At 40.0% G+C, this 18,009-nt stretch overlaps 1 protein-coding gene across 1 annotated transcript in view; it reads right to left on the bottom strand.

Moving 5' to 3' along the window:
• The window catches only part of LOC116523216 (voltage-dependent R-type calcium channel subunit alpha-1E-like), a gene marked incomplete at its 3' end in the record, with an annotated part of 123,262 nt that extends 106,853 nt beyond the window's left edge, over positions 1–16,409 (bottom strand). Inside the window, exons 1-2 of the mRNA XM_032238304.1 lie at positions 16,317–16,409; positions 14,564–14,703 (exon numbers count right to left, since the gene is read on the bottom strand). Of these exons, the coding sequence (XP_032094195.1) occupies positions 14,564–14,703; positions 16,317–16,409 (233 nt within the window). The remainder of the gene's footprint in view (positions 1–14,563; positions 14,704–16,316) is intronic.
• Between the last annotated feature and the right edge of the window lie 1,600 nt (positions 16,410–18,009).

Here is an 18,009-nt window from a genome sequence, read left to right as displayed (position 1 = left end):
GAAGGCTTTGAATACTTTTTCAAGTGGAATTGGTTTTAGCAATTGCCAATGGAAACAGAAATTAGAAATCCAAAAATATGAAAGAAAACACCAATTATGTAAGGAAAGGTCCCTAAAATGTATAAGGAAATATTACTAGATCATTATTAATGCGTAGATAACTGCGGGAAATTACACACCCACCAGTGGTGGCTTTCAAAAATTGTTGGAACATACTCTGTGGATGTGGCCTCCTTTGTGGCAGTGGCTTGCCACCCATGTGACTGGATGGGAGTGGCTTGCCGCCCATGTGACCGGATATGAAATTATGAATTAGTACTTCGGTCGGTCCAAGTAGCTATTCAGAAACTCTGTTCATTGAAGCATGCAAGTCTTAAAGCTGTCAAGTTACAAGATCTTTGCCAGTGGTGGGTTTCAAAAAATTTTGGAACCTCTTCTGTAGGTGTGGCCTGCTTTCCGGGTCCACTGGTGGAACCTCTTCTTACCGGTTCGGTAGATTTGACGAACCGGTTCTACGGAATAGGTGCAAACTGGTAGGAACCCACCTCTGCAACTCAGGTTAAGATTCTGAGGGTAGCCAACTATTTATCTGAATCCCCTGATTAAGGGAAATCCATGCAGCGCCACACCAGTCCCCAGATGCAATGGTGGACTTGATGAAGATCAATATGTGGAAGATCAGTTTTAATTAAGATGTCAGCATCATAGCTTAATGTTTAATCTTTCAGTCTCACGCTGGAGCTCATCCTTAAGAAACTTCCTCTCTCTCCAGAATATGTGCACTGGGCTGCTCTGCATGTTGTATTGATATACTGGTTGATTGTACGAAGCTTTCCGTTGTTAATTGATAATATGTTGCTTTTTGCCAACTGCAATATTTGCTTTAAAGACCACGATCACCGAACCGGTTAGATCCGAAGCACACAATCAGTGGACCGGTTGTTAAACCGGCAGAATCCCACCACTAGATACAACCAGAAAAATAACTCTGTTTTGGGAAGTGCAAATACATTTATTGCTCAGGAATGGGAATTATTAATTACTTTACTGTTGTGGCCCAGCATGAGCTGTTGGAGCTGCCACCAGACTCCGACAGCGAGGGGCCCTATGAGTCAGCTTTGGAGGATGTGGAGGACCCTGGAAAGGGTTCCGACTCCGAGCAGGGTGCAGAGAGGCTGGTTGGCCACCAGGAGGTGCCCGAGTGTTGGACCAGTGGGGAGGAGACAAGGGAGAGTGATCCTGACTCCAGCAGTGAATTGTTCCTGGATGCCTGGCACCGAAGAGCTGATAGGCATAAGGAACAATTACGCAATTACAGGAGGTAATTGCACTCAGCTGGTGGTCATTAGGCTCCTCTCCAGACTATAAAAGGACTGCTTGTGCACACTCCCCTCTTGCAGAAGTCAACGCAGGAACTAATGTTGGAGAACATTATTTTGAGCTTGGCAGGCTGGATTGCTGCCAAGCCTTATCTGTGCTGGATTGCTGCCCAAGCTTGTCTGTGCCGGTTTGCTGCTAAGGACCTGTTTGTCTGTTAATTAAATGCCGTAATTTATCTTTGGCTCAGAGTGTGTTGGTTGGCCTTATTTTGGGGGAGGTATTATTATTTTTGAGGTACAGGAGGCAGGGAGTGTGGTCACCTGATGGTTGCTGCTGTGTTGCAATATTTTCAGGGGAGGGCTTATTTTAGCACATGCGCTCAAAAGCCCGATTGGACTTATTATCTGGGGAGGTCTTATTTTCAGGGAAACAGGATATTTCTGTTGGTTTTTGTTATGAGCTACCCAGAGTTGTAACAGACAAAGTGAGCATCCATACAAGTCTTTTAAATAAATAAAGACCCTGGGGTTGGGCTCATAAATCAATTTATTTTATCTGTTGTAGTTTAGTGCCTTGTGCAAATCCAGCCATATTGATTATAAACTATAACTATGATTTAATGTATTGTTTGAAAACATGACTTATTGAATAATGACTTATTCACCAATGGTTAAAAACCATGTGATATTTATATTTCAAAAAGGAGCAGAGGGCTCAGTAAGCAAGCAATAAGGTTTCAGGTGGACAGTATGAGTTTTCCTGGCTATTGAATCTACATATCGAGCTGTGGTGACGCAGTGGTTAGAATGCAGTACTGCAGGCTACTTCTGCTGACTGCCAGCTGCCAGAAGTTTGGCAGTTTGAATCTCACGGGCTCAAGATTGGCTCAGCCTTTCATCCTTCCAAGGTCGGTAAAATGACCCAGATTGTTGAGGGCAATATGCTGACTCTATAAACCACTTAGAGAGGATGGTAAAGCACCGTGAAGTGGTATATAACTTTAAATGCTACTGCTATTGCTACATATTTCAATTAAAATTATAAAGGAACACGGAGGAAGAAAGTTATCCTATAACAAATTGTTAAAGGAAAAATACACGTGTTAAGCTTAAAGGCCACAAAATTAATAATGCTTTTTACATTTTAAAGTTGCTCAGCCACTTTGCCAGATACATAAAGGAATCTGTACATTTTTTTTCTGAAACCTGACCAAATAACTAGGAAGAAAAAAGCATTTCAGGGTTTGTAGTGCCCCCCCCTCCCCCGCGCGTGCTATCTAGCAACCCTAGATCAGGGACTCTTGACTTTAACCAGAAGGTGAAGATGATATTGTTGTTGTTTGCAAATTGCTGTATTTTTCAAAGTAAAAAAAACAAACTAAAAAAATAGTAGACTTGTTAAAATTTAAAGTGTAAAAATGATAGATGAGGATGGATTTTTAACAAGTCTAGTTTCCCTCAACAGGTTCTCTCATTGTTACTTCTGCACCCTAAAATCCCTGCTGACATCATTGGCGCCGAGGTGGCACAGTGATTAAGGTGCAGTACTGCAGGCCACTTCAGCTGACTGTTATCTGCAGTTCAGCGGTTCTAATCTCACCGGCTCAAGGTTGACTCAGCCTTCCATCCTTCCCAGGTGGGTGAAATGAGGACCCAGACTGTGGGGGCGATATGCTGACTCTGTAAACCGCTTAGAGAGGGCTGAAAGCCCTATGAAGCGGTATATAAGTCTTAACTGCTATTGCTACTGCTATCATTCTTCCCCCAAATTATGAGTAAAAAAAAAACTTAGGGGGAAAAAAAAAGCAAAATAGTAGACTTGTTAAAATTTAAAGTGTAAAAATGATAGATGAGAATGGATTTTTAACAAGTCTAGTTTTCCTCAAGAGGTTCTCTCATTGTCACATCTGCACCCTAAAATCCCAGCTGACATCATTCTTCTCCCCAAATTATGAGTAATTTCCCATTCACATTCTCCTGGCCTCCCTCCGCCCATCCTTTTAGAAGCTTTACATTTCTTTGTCTTGTGCTTAGCAGGGAGTCTCACATGAAACCCAGCCTGAGACAAAGACTTGCAAATACCAAGGAACCACCTGGGGATAGATTGATAGGGGAAATGAAGTCTTGCCTGCAGAGGGAAGATTCCCCCCCAGAAGAGCCAGTCTGTGCCAGATAACATAGCACTGAATTTCAGTTGCAAGGAGCAGGTGCAGAACAGTGGTGAGATTCAAATAATTTAACAACCGGTTCTCTGCCCTAATGATTTCTTCCAGCAAACAGTTTACCAAATTGCTCAGAAGGTTAACAACCGGTTCTCCCAAAGTGGTGCGAACTGGCTGAATCCCACCACTGGTGCAGAAGTTAGTCACTGAAGAAGGTTGTGATTCCAGCCAGAACTTCTGGTGCCCTAGACTCTATATAGTGGATATTTTGTTAGACAATTCTTAAGAAATCTAAAAGAAATGTGTATTACATGCTCTCCAGTTTCTCTTTGATGAAAATTTGGACACTTCTGTATATACTTGCACCTCCATTCTCACATCACAGCATTGGGCTTTAGATATTTATAGATGGATGGATGCTCTACATCTGCTAAAATGTATGTATTAGTTATTTTTCTGTATTAATATGAACATCTAAAGGATTCTCTATCTGACATGATAGATCTGGGCCTGTTGCAAAAAGTATCTTAGGTTACAATAAAAATGTGTTAAGATAAAGTCTGCTCTCCCTTGGAAACAGAAAAGCTAGCAGTTATTTTAATTTATTACTGCTACTAATTAATCTTGCAGAACCGGCAGCGACCCAGGCCTGACTTCCACTACTGGTTTGGCTGAACCGGGCCGAACTGTCAGCAACCCACCTCTGGATTCAAACCACTGAACTGCCAACCTTTCTGATCAAGAAGCTCAGCATCTTATCCACTGAGCCACTGTGACCACCTAAAAATACTCTCTAGGTGATTGTTAAAATCTACTAGCACAATATCTGCTTATAACAGAGACAAGTCTACCAATGGTATCAAAGTACTATGTTTTAATAAAAGTGGGGTAAAAATGAAATAAATAAAAAAGTAGATTTTTCCTTCCTTCCCCCCCAACTACCTCCTCTTCTTTGCTTAAATTTCAAAACTACATGGGGAATGTATCCGACTCCTTTCTTCTTCCAGTAAGAACATAACTACTTTATAGTTATTTGTATAAAAAGCAAAGTCATTTGTGGTCTTCTGTGTTCCCTTCTCTTTCACTAGGCTTTATTTAAGACACAGACCCTCAATTATTATTCCCCACATTCATATCAAGAAAAACTGGTTGCTCCATTCCTGATTTTCCAAAGGCTTCAAGACTTAGTGTCCTGATCCTCCATTTATGTATCTTGGCATGGCCGAGGTGGCGCAGTGGTTAAATGCAGCACTGCAGGCTACTTCAGCTGATGGCAGTTCTGCAGTTCGACTGTTCAAATCTCACCGGCTCAGGGTTGACTCAGCCTTCCATCCTTCCGAGGTGGGTAAAATGAGGACCCGGATTGTTGTTGGGGGCGATATGCTGACTCTGTAAACCACTTAGAGAGGGCTGAAAGCCCTATGAAGCGGTATATAAGTCTAACTGCTATTGCTATTGCTAATCTCCATCAGAGTGTCATCTGAACTTCTTCCTTTAAAGCTCCAGTCACAGTCAGTCAAATTGTTTTCTTGCTGCATCATTTATCTAGAATTGTCCTTATTATGTCTCCTATCAATCTCCTTATTTCATTTCCCTGCTTTCTTTTCATCTTGGAAAGGAGTAAACTGGTTTCTTGCAGCAGGAAAACAGCCAAGCTAATGTGTCTTTGCCTTGATCGCCACAAACCACTTGAGAGCTTAAGTTGCAGTTTTATAGCACAATTTCATGTCTAAGCTAAAATGTAAATTGGGAACGTTTCGTTTTCACTGCTGCATAGCTTCTCCCTGAAACAAGGACATTCCACTCAAATGGGGCTACTAAGATAATTTCCCTCTCGTTTTTCCCATGCTAAGAATGAAAGTCAAAAATGCTAATTAGAATTAATTGCAAAATAGTATCTTATTTCTCATAGACGGTGAATGACAATATTGTATGCGTGTTTAATAAGGAACTTTCTAATGTTGGTAATTATCCTAATTAGGAATGGGTTTTTTTATATATATTTTTATTTTTATTACATAGACAACACATACACACAACAATTTAAAAAAAAACCATCATCACATAGAGCATGTCGTTTGGTTACAGGTGTTTTAACATCCATATTCTCGAATAATATTTACCACCTCAGATGTTTCATCTAGTATAACTAAATACCTCACTTTCATTGTACAGTATATGTTCAGTTACAATTAGTATTATTTTTTTCCAGTAAATCAAGATTCCCTTACATTCTTGATTATCTATTTGATAACAGTATACCTTTATATAATCCCATGTAATAGAAAAAAAATTTTTTTTTACCAACCATTTATATTTGTATATCACTGTTTTCAATTATGCATAATTCCACCAATCGACTATCAGGTATGCTTATGTTCATTATTATCCTTGTACATCATACATTCAAACAGAAATCTTAATCCTTCATTTTTCAACAAAATATTCTAAATAGTCGCTACAAATATTCCCTTATTAAAATTATTTATCAACAACAAGATATCATTGTAGTATGTTCTTAACATTATACATTATATCACCAGTCCTCTATCAAGTATACATAAAATCATTATTATCCTGCTAAGAATGGAAGTCAAAAATGCTAATTAGAATTAATTGCAAAATAGTATCTTTCTCATAGACGGTGAATGACAATATTGTATGCGTGTTTAATAAGCAACTTTCCAATGTTGGTAATTATCCTAATTAGGAATGTTTTTTTTTTCTGTACTTGACTTAGTGATTGCTAATAATTCCAATTTCAATGTTTGACCAGTTTTGAGTTGCAAATCAAATTAGGTTTGTTTTGTCATAACTACAAGAAAGAAAGAAAAAACTCTCTCCCCATATCTTTTTATAAGCTGTGTTTGTCACGCACAATTTAAGGCTTCCAAACAGTCATTTTAGTAGATTGCAAGCTTCTCATAAGCAACTTGAGTGAAATATACTTACTGAAAACTACCTAATGGATTTCAAAGAATTCCTCCATTTTGGGGGACAATTTTCATTAATCTAATTGCTAATGAGCATTTTAGCTGAGGTCTTCCTATTTATTTTCAACCACAATTGGGACTGGAATTTCCGTCTCTAAGTGGTGTGGCAATTAAGTGAATCATGCCTGATTTTACAACCGTTTTTTTGCTGTGGTTGTTAAGTGAATCGCACAGTTGCTAAGAGCCGAGGTGGCGCAGTGGCTAAAGTGCAGCACTGCAGGCTACTTCAGCTGACTGTTAGCTGCAGTTCGGCGGTTCAAATCTCACCGGCTCAGGGTTGACTCAGCCTTCCATCCTTCCGAGGTGGGTAAAATGAGGACCCAGACTGTGGGGGTGATATGCTGACTCTGTAAACCGCTTAGAGAGGGCTGAAAGCCCTATGAAGCGGTATATAAGTCTAACTGCTATTGCTATTGCTATTCTCCCGTTGACTTTCTTGTCAGAAGCTCCTGGAAAGGCAGCGAATGGTAATCATGTGACCCCAGAATGTTGCAACCATCATAAATATATTCCATTTGATAAGCATTCAAACTCTGATCATCTGATCCTGGAGATGCTGCAATGATCATATATGTGAGAATTGGTCATAAGTCACTTTTTTCATAACTTTAAACAGTCGATAAACAAATGATTGTAAGTCAAGAGCGATCTATATTATCATTTATTGACTGATCTATTTAGAGAAAGGAGGGAAATCAATATGTATTTTATCTTCTAGTTTTTCTTTTCTTTCATTTTAATGTTTTAAACCGAGTTTTCTTTGAAATCTGCTCTTTTTCCGCTGCTGATACGTTTGAAACCATCTCAATAGGCGGTGGCCAGTTGGATAAAATTTAGGAAGGGAGAGGTAATCACTACTTCTATAGTTTTTAGGTGTGTAATTAATTCTCAGAAATATATTTATCTCAGTTTATAATATGCAATTAAATAGAAAGAATAATCCTAATAAAATGGGTTAAAATGTTTTTTAACAGTAGCACACAAGGAAATTAGGAATGGATTATAAGTATTTATTTCACACACCAAACACATTGTTTCAATGTTGTTGCAGTCCATTTAAAATACTAAAATACTGAAATCCGGCTACGGAACAGACTACTGGAAAGAAGAATATTTAGCAAATTTAAGAGGGGGTCCTTACTTGAACAAGACAGGGCTTTTGCAGTGTAACAAAGTTATTTAAGCTTTTGTACTCTGGTCTTTGACAAATGTATCTCCTACCTGTTCACAAAGAGAGAGAAATTGCAAAGCCCATTCTATTCCTGGTCCGGCTGTACATAATAAATAATCTATATATATGACACCAATGACCATAAATGCTCATCTCTCATAAATGTTCATCTTTCAGCCATTGCTTAGTCAAGCAAGCTAGGTTGCCTTATTAATCAGAATGCTATATGTAAGAAACTTACATGATATTAACATATGATAGATAAATTAAAACATAAATAATTAAGGAGAGAAGCAACCTAAAACTAAGGAGAAATTTCCTGACAGTTTACAAAAATTAATCAGTGGAACGACTTGACTCCAAAAGTTGTGGGTGGAGATTTTTAAACAGAGATTGAACAACCATTTTTTTTTAATGACATAGGGGTTTTCTGCTGGAGCAGAGGGTTGGATTAGAAGATACCAAGGTCCCTTCCAACTCTCTTATTCTGTTAAATGGTGCTTCTTGCCACTGAGGAGAAGATCTTTCTCATCCCTAATTGCCTGGTATAGTTTTAACTGGAATCTGATCTTTATGAAAAGCTACATCTTTTATCTGGAATCATATTCTGAGTTACATTTAATTCACTACCGAGAGAGAGAAATTGCAAAGCCCATTCATTTTCCTGGTCCGGCTGTACATAATAAATAATCTGGAAATAATCTTAATATTATAAAAAACATAAAGTCCTGAGAGAAATAGTTAACTATAATTTCTGCCCTACAAGACTGTTTCTTTCTGTCTGCGTCTATAAGGCTCTGAATTCCAAATGCAAATGCTTCTTACTATTAAAAGACCCCTTGCAAAATCGGCACAAGGCCGATCTTGCAAAAAATAGATAGCAATCTTCACTAAAACATGGGATTAGCTTGGGAAAACAAGGAAGTGTGAGTAAGAAGCTAAAGACTATCCTGCATTGATTCTCTTTGGTATCAAAGGGAAGGAAGGGGAAACACTGGCTTTTGAAATTCTGTTGCTATTGCCTATATCAGTGATGGGGAATCTTTTTTGGCTCGCGTGCCATAAGTGGGGGGAGTGCAGGGGGGTTGTGTGTGGGTGTGCCACACCCATAATGCAATGCGTTACCCCCTCCCAGTGCACATGCGCACATGAAAGGCGCTTCCCCCCCATTTTCCTCCTCATTCTAGAACAGTGTTTCTCAACCTTGGCGACTTTAAGTCCTGTGGACTTCAACTCCCAGAATCCCCCAGCCAGCAGAACTCTGCTGGCTGGGGGATTCTGGGAGTTGAAGTCCACAGGACTTAAAGTCGCCAAGGTTGAGAAACACTGTTCTAGAAAGTACATCTGAATATCCCCCATATCCAACATAGTAAAACACCCAAAAGAGCAAACTGCTGTAATTTCTAGAGTCAAATTCTCCTCCCAGAGGAGAATATTATAGGTATTTTCTCTAGTTTGCACTGAACTTTTTCAGAAAGCAAAAAACGTCATGAGGTGTTTCTACTCTCTGCTCCCACACAGGCCAATAAGCATACCCAGTCTAAAAGAAGTATGTTTATATATTTTACACAACCATAAACAGAAGGACATAAGGAGCCAAGGTGGCGCAGTGGTTAGGGTGCAGTACTGCAGGCCACCTCAGCTGACTGTTATCTGCAGTTCAGCGGTTCTAATCTCACCGGCTCAAGGTTGACTCAGCCTTCCATCCTTCCGAGGTGGGTGAAATGAGGACCCAGACTGTGGGGGCGATATGCTGACTCTGTAAACCGCTTAGAGGGGGCTGAAAGCCCTATGAAGCGGTATATAAGTCTAACTGCTATTGCTATTGCTATAAGGAGGTTCTATTGTCCAGAGACCAATCAATGTAAGATACCCAAAGGGCTTTTTTTTTGAGGAGGGAGGGTACCTTCAAGTCAATGATAACTCCTGATGACCTCTAGACAAGTCCCTGCAGTTTTCTCCACAAGATTTTCAGAAGTAATTTTACCTTAGCCTCTGCCTCAGGGCTCAGAAACCTTGACTGTCCGAAGATCACCTGGCTGGTTTTCTGCTAGGTGGGACGTAGAATCTTCCAGTTTCTAGCCCAGTGCCTTAACTACTTCTTGATCCATCCAAAGTATATTTTGCCCAAAAAATATTCATAATACTTCCAACCTTCGTTGCATGCATCGTGCCTGCATGCATACAGACTTATATAATTCAGAGAGAGCAAGAAAACCACCTAATGTTAAACAATGAAATATATTGATATATCAGCTTGATCTGATCATCACTGATAATCCATTGAGCAAGCGTTCTGTAACATGTTCATAATTCTGTCTAAAGTAATACCATGCCAAAAGTCCCTGAAGATACCAAGTCACATATGTCTAGCAAAGAATAATTAGCTTAGGCTGCCATTTCAGAGAGAATTCCGCATTGAGTGTATAATTCATAAATATACTTTATTTGGTAGCATTCACAGAGCAGAACATAATGCTGGCAATCTCTATCACGCACTCAAAATTATTTCCAAACCTTTCTTAAATGTGCCCTGTAAGGATTGTTAATGCTGTGTCTTTCAAAGCACTGTGAAACGTATTAGCTATACAGATTTTTAAAGGGCCTAACAAAACATCTGCCAGATAATTGGAATGTCTATGAAGTGCTTGTGCCTTTCATAACTCAGCTGTACATTAAAAGGATATCAATACAAAAGGATGTGCAAATAACTTAAAGTGGTTTATTAAATGTGTTTTAAATGAGTTATTCCAGAAAAAAATGTTCAGGTTATGCCTGTTAATGCACACTATCTACTAAAGTTAGTAATGGGTACTATGCAGTGGTGGGTTTCAAAAATTGTTCGAACCTACTCTGTGGGTGTGGCCTCCTTTGTGGGAGTGGCTTGCTGCCCATGTGACCGGATGGGAGTGGCTTGCCGCCCATGTGACCGGATATGAAGATGCCGATGACACTTGTCAGAACCACCTTAAATAACCTCACACCCAGCACTGGCATGCATAAGAATATGATGTAAACTTGTTTTTTAAAAGGCATCTTTGGTTTGCGTTAAAACAACTTCAACACACGCAATGTTCTAATTGCACCACAAACGCAGTAGTCATCCTTACCTTTCACAGAGGCACTGAGTTTTATAAATATGAGCATGATAGTGTAGAATAATCATATCCAAGGACCAGTGGTGGGTTTCAAAAAAGTTTGGAACCTCTTCTGTAGGTGTGGCCTGCTTTCCGGGTCCACTGGTGGAACCTCTTCTAACCGGTTCGGTAGATTTGACGAACCGGTTCTACCGAATAGGTGCGAACTGGTAGGAACCCACCTCTGGTACTATGTTAAATATTACTTCAGCTATCTCTTAATTCGATTGTTTTGGAAAGAAAGCTGCCTGCCTTATTTCCAGAGCAACTTAAACAGGGCAGGCTTTGTCTTCTTATCAGGCAAGAAAAGTAATCTGTGATGAGGATGAATGGCTGCTGATCTCACAAAAATATAGGGAACCTTTGAAAACTGGATCCAGGGTTTCCTTTTTTCCAATATTGATCCTATAGAGTTCTCAACCTTTCCAACTCTGTGGACCGGAAGTGGTGGCAATGACTGCAGCCACGGGATTAGGGGTGGTTTCGTGCACATGGACGAAAGGACCACAGATCAAGCCCAGGCTGCAGACCGGGATTGTGGAGCCCTGCTACAGAGGAGGGTTATTTGAAAGGCTATAAATCAACAAATCCCCATATAGAGTTCTAATTAGCATGTTACTTTTTCTTTTCTCTCATTTTCAGGTCTGCCAAAATAGAGATTTGGGGGAGAGAAGGGTAGATGGACAAATTTAAGAAACAAGGACATTAGTGTCAAGCTTCGTTCCAGACACAGCAATAAATCTCAACTCTCCAGACAAGATTCCCTCACTTTCAAGAATTTGCTTACAACAGAAGTCCACAGTCACCACAGAGCTACGTTAGTTCCTTTGTAGCTGACAAGAATGAAACCATATTTTCAGAGAAAATCTGTTTATTGCAGTATGCACAAATCAAGGTTCAAGGTTCATTTTATTTATATGCCGCCCTATTCCCGGCGGGACTCAGGGCACCGCACAAACCCAAAGGAGGGGAAGGGAAACACAAGAACTACAACAAAAAGTACAGGGAATTTAAAACAACCAACAGCCACACGATTCGAGAAGGGAAGGGAACTCATCGACCCCAGGCCTGCCGACACAGCCAGGTTTTAACGGCTTTTCGGAAGGCCTGGAGAGAGGTGAGGGTCTGAATCTCTGCGGGGAGCTCGTTCCAAAGGGCCGGAGCCGCCACAGAGAAGGCCCTCCCCCGGGTAGTGGCCAGATGACATTGGCCAGTAGATGGAACCCGGAGGAGGCCTAATATGTGGGATCTAATGGGCCTTTGGGAGGAAATTGGCAGCAGGCGGTCTCTCAAGTACCCAGGTCCAATACCATGAAGGGCTTTATAAGTGATGACTAGCACCTTGAAGCGTATCCGGAGACCAATCGGTAACCAGTGCAGCTCACGGAGGATAGGTGTAATGTGGGTGTACCGAGGTGCACCCACAATCGCTCGCGCGGCTGCATTCTGAACAAGCTGAAGTCTCCGAATGCTCTTCAAGGGCTGCCCCATGTAGAGCGCAAGTCTATATATAAATCTACAGTTTAACATTTTTAATCCTATGCTCTTTCCTCCCAACTTTTCGAATCACTGGGCATTTACTTGTTGCTTCATTATCTTGAGATTTGAGGTTCTTCCTCAGAGTTGACATAACAGTTGCTTTCCGGCCTGCAAAGAACTGGTTCCTGTCTTATCAATTTTATGCCTTACAATAAAGCCTCTTCAGATAACAGCACAAAAGATTAGTACTTTGCCACACGTGGAATAAATGTCAGAGAATTGATAATTCACAAGTCAAGACCTCACAAGTCAAGATGTGTAGAACCTACAGAATTTTATTTCATGCTTTAGGAACTAGAAAGTCAAAATTACCATTTGAGAATAGGAACATTTTCCTTGAGTTCAGCTATATTTTATTCTCTCAAATAATATGAGGCCAGATTATATTATCTTCCACTCTCCCCGTATGTGATCTTTGTGGTATCCTGATAAAGCATCTGAAAAAGTAGGCAGGATGTGATTGCCATCTTATACCTTACAATTAAAGATTAATTATATATGGTTAGTGAGTACCCTGTAGATCATGGATGTCAAACTCGATTGTGTTAGTCGTTACTCAAAGTGCTAGTCGTTACTTATAAAGCCCTGCATGGCATCGGACCTGGGTACCTGAGAGACCGCCTCCTGCCAATTACCTCCCAAAGACCGACTCGATCTCACAGGCTTGGCCTTCTCCGGGTTCCATCTGCCAGCCAATGTCGGCTGGCGAACCCCCGGGGGAGATGCTGCTCCGGCCCTCTGGAACGAGCTCCCCGTGGAGATCCGGACCCTTACTACCCTCCCGGCCTTCCGTAAAGCTACTAAGTCCTGGCTGTTCCGACAGGCTGGGGGCTGTTGAAGTATCCAGCCCCACTCCATTTGTGACTATTGTGTATTTTTTAAATTTTTTGTATTGTCTTATTTATTCCCCTTTCCCTGTTTTATTGTGAGCTGCCCGGAGTCCTTTGGGAGTGGGCGGCATACAAAACTAATAAAACAAACAAACAAACAAACGTGATGTATCATGATGTATTGCAATGTTTTTGGCCTTTCCTGAGCTGGGGTGGGTGTGGCCTGTGCATGACACATCCAGGCCATGGGGCACCATTTTGACACCCGTATTATAGATAGAAGTAATAAATTTGACAATTATTTTAGATAATTTTTCAGTCCTGAAGTCATACAGAATCTTCACAACCACACTTTGATAATATAACGTTAACTCTAAACATAACTACTGATGTTATACAAACACATTGCAATGTGAGGTTAAATTACTTAGTAGAGTATAAAGTAGTAGCAATTTGACTACTTTTGACATGTTATGGTTAGACCATCAGTGCTGGTTAGAAAATTGTTCTGAGAAATTGGGAAATTATTCATATTCCTCGTATTAAGGATTGAATTCAAGAGATGTGTGATTTATATGTTTTTGAAAAGGCATTTTATCTATTAATTTTTTAAAAAAATGATTCAATGTGTTTTTTCTCTCTGACATCGATTTCATGATATTTTGTAATGTCAGACAAGCATTAATTTTACCCGTTCAGATGAATTTATAAATTTGTTTGATATTTATTATATAATATACGTCAATAGCTTCCCCCTCTCTATTAGTTTTTTATTTATTTATTTATTTATTTATTTATTTATTTATTTATTTATTTATTTATTTATTTATTTATTTATTAGACTTATATACCGCTTCATAGGGCTTTCAGCCCTCTCTAAGCGGTTTACAATTATTATTTTTTTAGCAAATTGAGTCAGCAACTTGCCCCCAACAATCCGGGTCCTCATTTCACCCACCTCGGAAGGATGGAAGGCTGAGTCGACCTTTGAGCCGGTGAGATTTGAACCGCTGAACTGCAGATCACAGTCAGCTAAAGTGGCCTGCAGTACTGCACCCTAACCACTGCGCCACCTCGGCTCTTTTTCCTTTGTTTTTGTAATTTGTCATGAATTTCTTTCCCTTTTTGCACATTTAAAAATTTTATATTCATTACATTCATTTATCTAAAACTTGTTAATAAACGAACAAGTAATAAGTTTATTTTTTAAAAAAACTTATGGAGGTGGAGATGATCAGGCTTAAGGAATGAAGCAGATAGTTAGAAAAACAGTTAACGCTTCCTGTTGGAAATTCTCTCACTTGAACTTGCTTTAAACTTTTTTGGAAAAGAAATTGTTCTTACACACATTGTCCAATGTCCAAAAACATTCTCAGTAACTTTAAATAATGCAATGATATGAATAAACTTACCCACTTAGGACCACAATGAAATCCATGACATTCCATCCATTTCGCAGGTATGAACCCTTGTGGAAAACGAATCCCAGTGCAACTATTTTAATGCCAGCTTCAAAGCAAAAAATCCCAATAAAATAAGGTTCCGTCTTTTCCTACAATGACAGAGGAAACAAACAGATCAGAAATTGTAATTAGCAACTATCAAGGGGAAAGTTTTGGAGCTTCCTAATTGCAATTTCTAATTGGAGTTTTGCGTGACCTATGTTTATTCAATCCAATTGAATTCAACAGGATTTAATAAGGTCATAGTCTTAGATTATTTACTGAGATGGCCTTGAACTTTTTCAGAATATAATCAGTAAATTAAAAAGCAAAAGAAAAACATTAGTTCTGATTAATAATCCAGACAAGTTCTAAACAGTCCTATTGATTTCAGAAGAATTTCCCTTAAGTGGGATGGATATGTCAACATCCAATGAATTCCTTTTTAGTGCCACACTTTATATGGGACTAAAAGATTTTAAATATTAAGCTTAGGCTCTTTGTGACGAATGAAAACCTTGTTGCCTGCTAATTCTTGTTCTCTCACTCTCCCTCCCTCCCACACACACACAACTGCTACATGTTTAAAGCAACAACAAAAACTAGTTCCAATTACTTAGATCAGATGGTACATTTTAATAGTGTTAACATAATTCACTAATCTGATGACAAGTGGGCATCTATCACTATCTTATCTCCCCATCACAGACAACATTTACTTCCTAGTAATTTACAAGCTTGCTAATTTGTTCAAATTCAGAATGGCTCCATGCAGAGTGTACAGGAAACAGTTTCAAACAACAAAATTTAGTAATAAATCCTGGTTTTCACACCCCAATCTTTTGGCTTAATTTATTGTATGCTCCCAGCCACTTTGTAGTGGCTTTGTAAAACCAGGAAAATGGCAACTTGGCCTAGACTAATTTTCAGAAGAAATAAGAGCCAAGAGTGTTCTGTGCCAACTAGGCAGTGGTGGGTTTCAAAAATTGTTGGAACCTACTCTGTGGGTGTGGCCTCCTTTGTGGGAGTGGCTTGCCGCCCATGTGATCGGATAGGAGTGGCTTGCCGCCCATGTGACCGGATATGAAATTATGAATTAGTACTTAGGTCAGTCCAAGTGGCTATTCAGAAACTCTGGCATTGAAGCATGCAAGTCTTAAAGCTGTCAAGTTACAAGATTCTTGCACCCCTAACCGTTTAGAAAAAAAAAATCTAGGGGTCTTCAAACTTGACAGCTTTAAGACTTGTGGACTTCAACTCCCAGAATTCCTCCTCCAGTCACGTTGGCTCAGGAACTCTGGCATTGAAGCATGCAAGTCTTAAAGTTACAAGATCCCTGCACCCCTAATCCTTTAGCAATAGTGGGTTTCAAAAAATTTTGGAACCTCTTCTGTAGGTGTGGCCTGCTTTCCGGGTCCACTGGTGGAACCTCTTCTAACCGGTCCGGTAGATTTGACGAACCGGTTCTACCGAATAGGTGCGAACTGGTAGGAACCCACCTCTGCAACTAGAGTTGGAACTCTGCAATTACAACAAGCATCTCCAGCCTTTGCTAAAAGACTGGAGGACTATTCTACATCATGATAACACCCCAAACTCTGAAGGTCAAGACAAATCGGAATAGCTGCTGATTTATCATCCTTGAGACTGAAATGATACAATGGCAAAACTGCAGTGCTGTCTAGAAGAAAGGAAAATCAAACAAAAATCAAAGTCAACTTACTAATCTGCGAGACATCGGTGTCTTATCATCTTCGGGGAGATGCTGCTCCAAGGCCAAAACGATGCAATTCGCAATGATGGTTGCCAGAATCATGTATTCAAAAGGCGTGCAGAATGATGTTAAGGAATACACAATGAATAGCAGAAATGGAACAACATTCTAAATCAATTGTCTCCTTGTTCAATCACACTTCTTTGTTGCCCCTTTTACACCCCTTAATACTTATTAATATCACCTACCCCAGAAAAATAAATCTTGGGGGGGGGGGTAAGCAGTAAAGTGGAACATTGGTGAATATATTTGGAAGGCAGTGGTGGGTTTCAGATTTTTTTAGAACCTCTTCTGTAGGTGTGGCCTGCTTTGTGGGAGTGGCTTCCTGGTCATGTGACTGGGTGGGAGTGGCTTGCCAGCCATGTGACTGGGTGGGCATGGCCAACTTGTAAAATGTGGTGAAACTCACTTAACAACGCTCTTGCTTAGCAACCAAAATGTTGGCTCAGGAACTCTGGCATTGAAGCACGCAAGTCTTAAAGCTGTCAATTTACAAGACCCTTGCACCCCTAACCCTTTAGAAAAAAAAACCCAGGGATGTTCAAACTTGATAGCTTTAAGACTTGTGGACTTCAACTCCCAGAATTCCTCCTCCAGTCATGTTGGCTCAGGAACTCTGGCATTGAAGTGCACAAGTCTTAAAGCTGTCAAGTTACAAGACCCTTGCACCCCCTAACCCTTTAGAAAAAAAAACCCAGGGGTGTTCAAACATGACAGCTTTAAGACTTGTGGACTTCTACTCCCAGAATTCCTCCCCTCACTCTTCATCTTGATGATGTCCAGATGGGCGGGTGGAGGGAGCTGGAACCGGTTCTAAACGACACTGCAGATTTGTGGAACCTCTTCTGTAGAAGAGGTTAGAACTGACAGGAACCCACCCCTGTTGGAAGGTATACAAGTGATGAAGCAAAGATCCAAGTAGAATGGCACATATTTTTGTACACATTTGAGTGTTCTTCAACAAATCACCCTAGCATTTTTATGGTGTGTGATGTTTCAAATAAAAGTGAGAAGAACCAGAGTTCTACACATCTATAAAATGCACAGCGTAGTAATAAAGAGAAAATAAAATAATGCTACTGTATGTATGTAGCCTAGAAATTCTTAAAGGAAGGATAAAATAACACACAAAACAAATATATAAATGAGTCGCAGTAAAGCTGTGGATTGAATTTCAATAAATTAATTGTCCATGGAAAGTGTATAATTTCCTTTTGTGGTGGCCCCAGGATCTCGATCTTGTCAGTTTCTTTAGCCAATTCAGCGACATAAAACAGTCATCAAGTAAGCCCTGGCTGATTGCAATCCAAAGAACAGCAAAACTGAAGCTGAGTTCATCCCATGCTGCTGCTAAGCGAGAGGTTCTTTTTGCCTTAAACCAAAGGCTCAGAATGAGCCATTGAAAAGACTAATCTGTCACCATCCATTACTGGCAGCTCCATTGTTGTTCAAGGGTGGGTGTGAAGGGGAAGCTGTCTCTCTGAAGCTTTAGAAAGCTGAGAAATAAAATTGTTGTAATTATTAATATTGTGTTGCCACAGACTTCCACTTTCCGATCAGCTGTGTAGGTAGAGATCGACTTAAAAGTGGCAATTTGAGTTGTCAGGGTTATTAAGGCAAGGATAAACCAAACTCTCAAACT

The sequence above is a fragment of the Thamnophis elegans genome, unplaced genomic scaffold, assembly GCF_009769535.1.
Source record: "Thamnophis elegans isolate rThaEle1 unplaced genomic scaffold, rThaEle1.pri scaffold_107_arrow_ctg1, whole genome shotgun sequence".
In the NCBI taxonomy this organism is placed as follows: Eukaryota; Metazoa; Chordata; class Lepidosauria; order Squamata; family Colubridae; genus Thamnophis; species Thamnophis elegans.
Note: the sequence above shows the minus strand (reverse complement) of the source record. Positions and strands in the feature narration are given on the sequence as shown.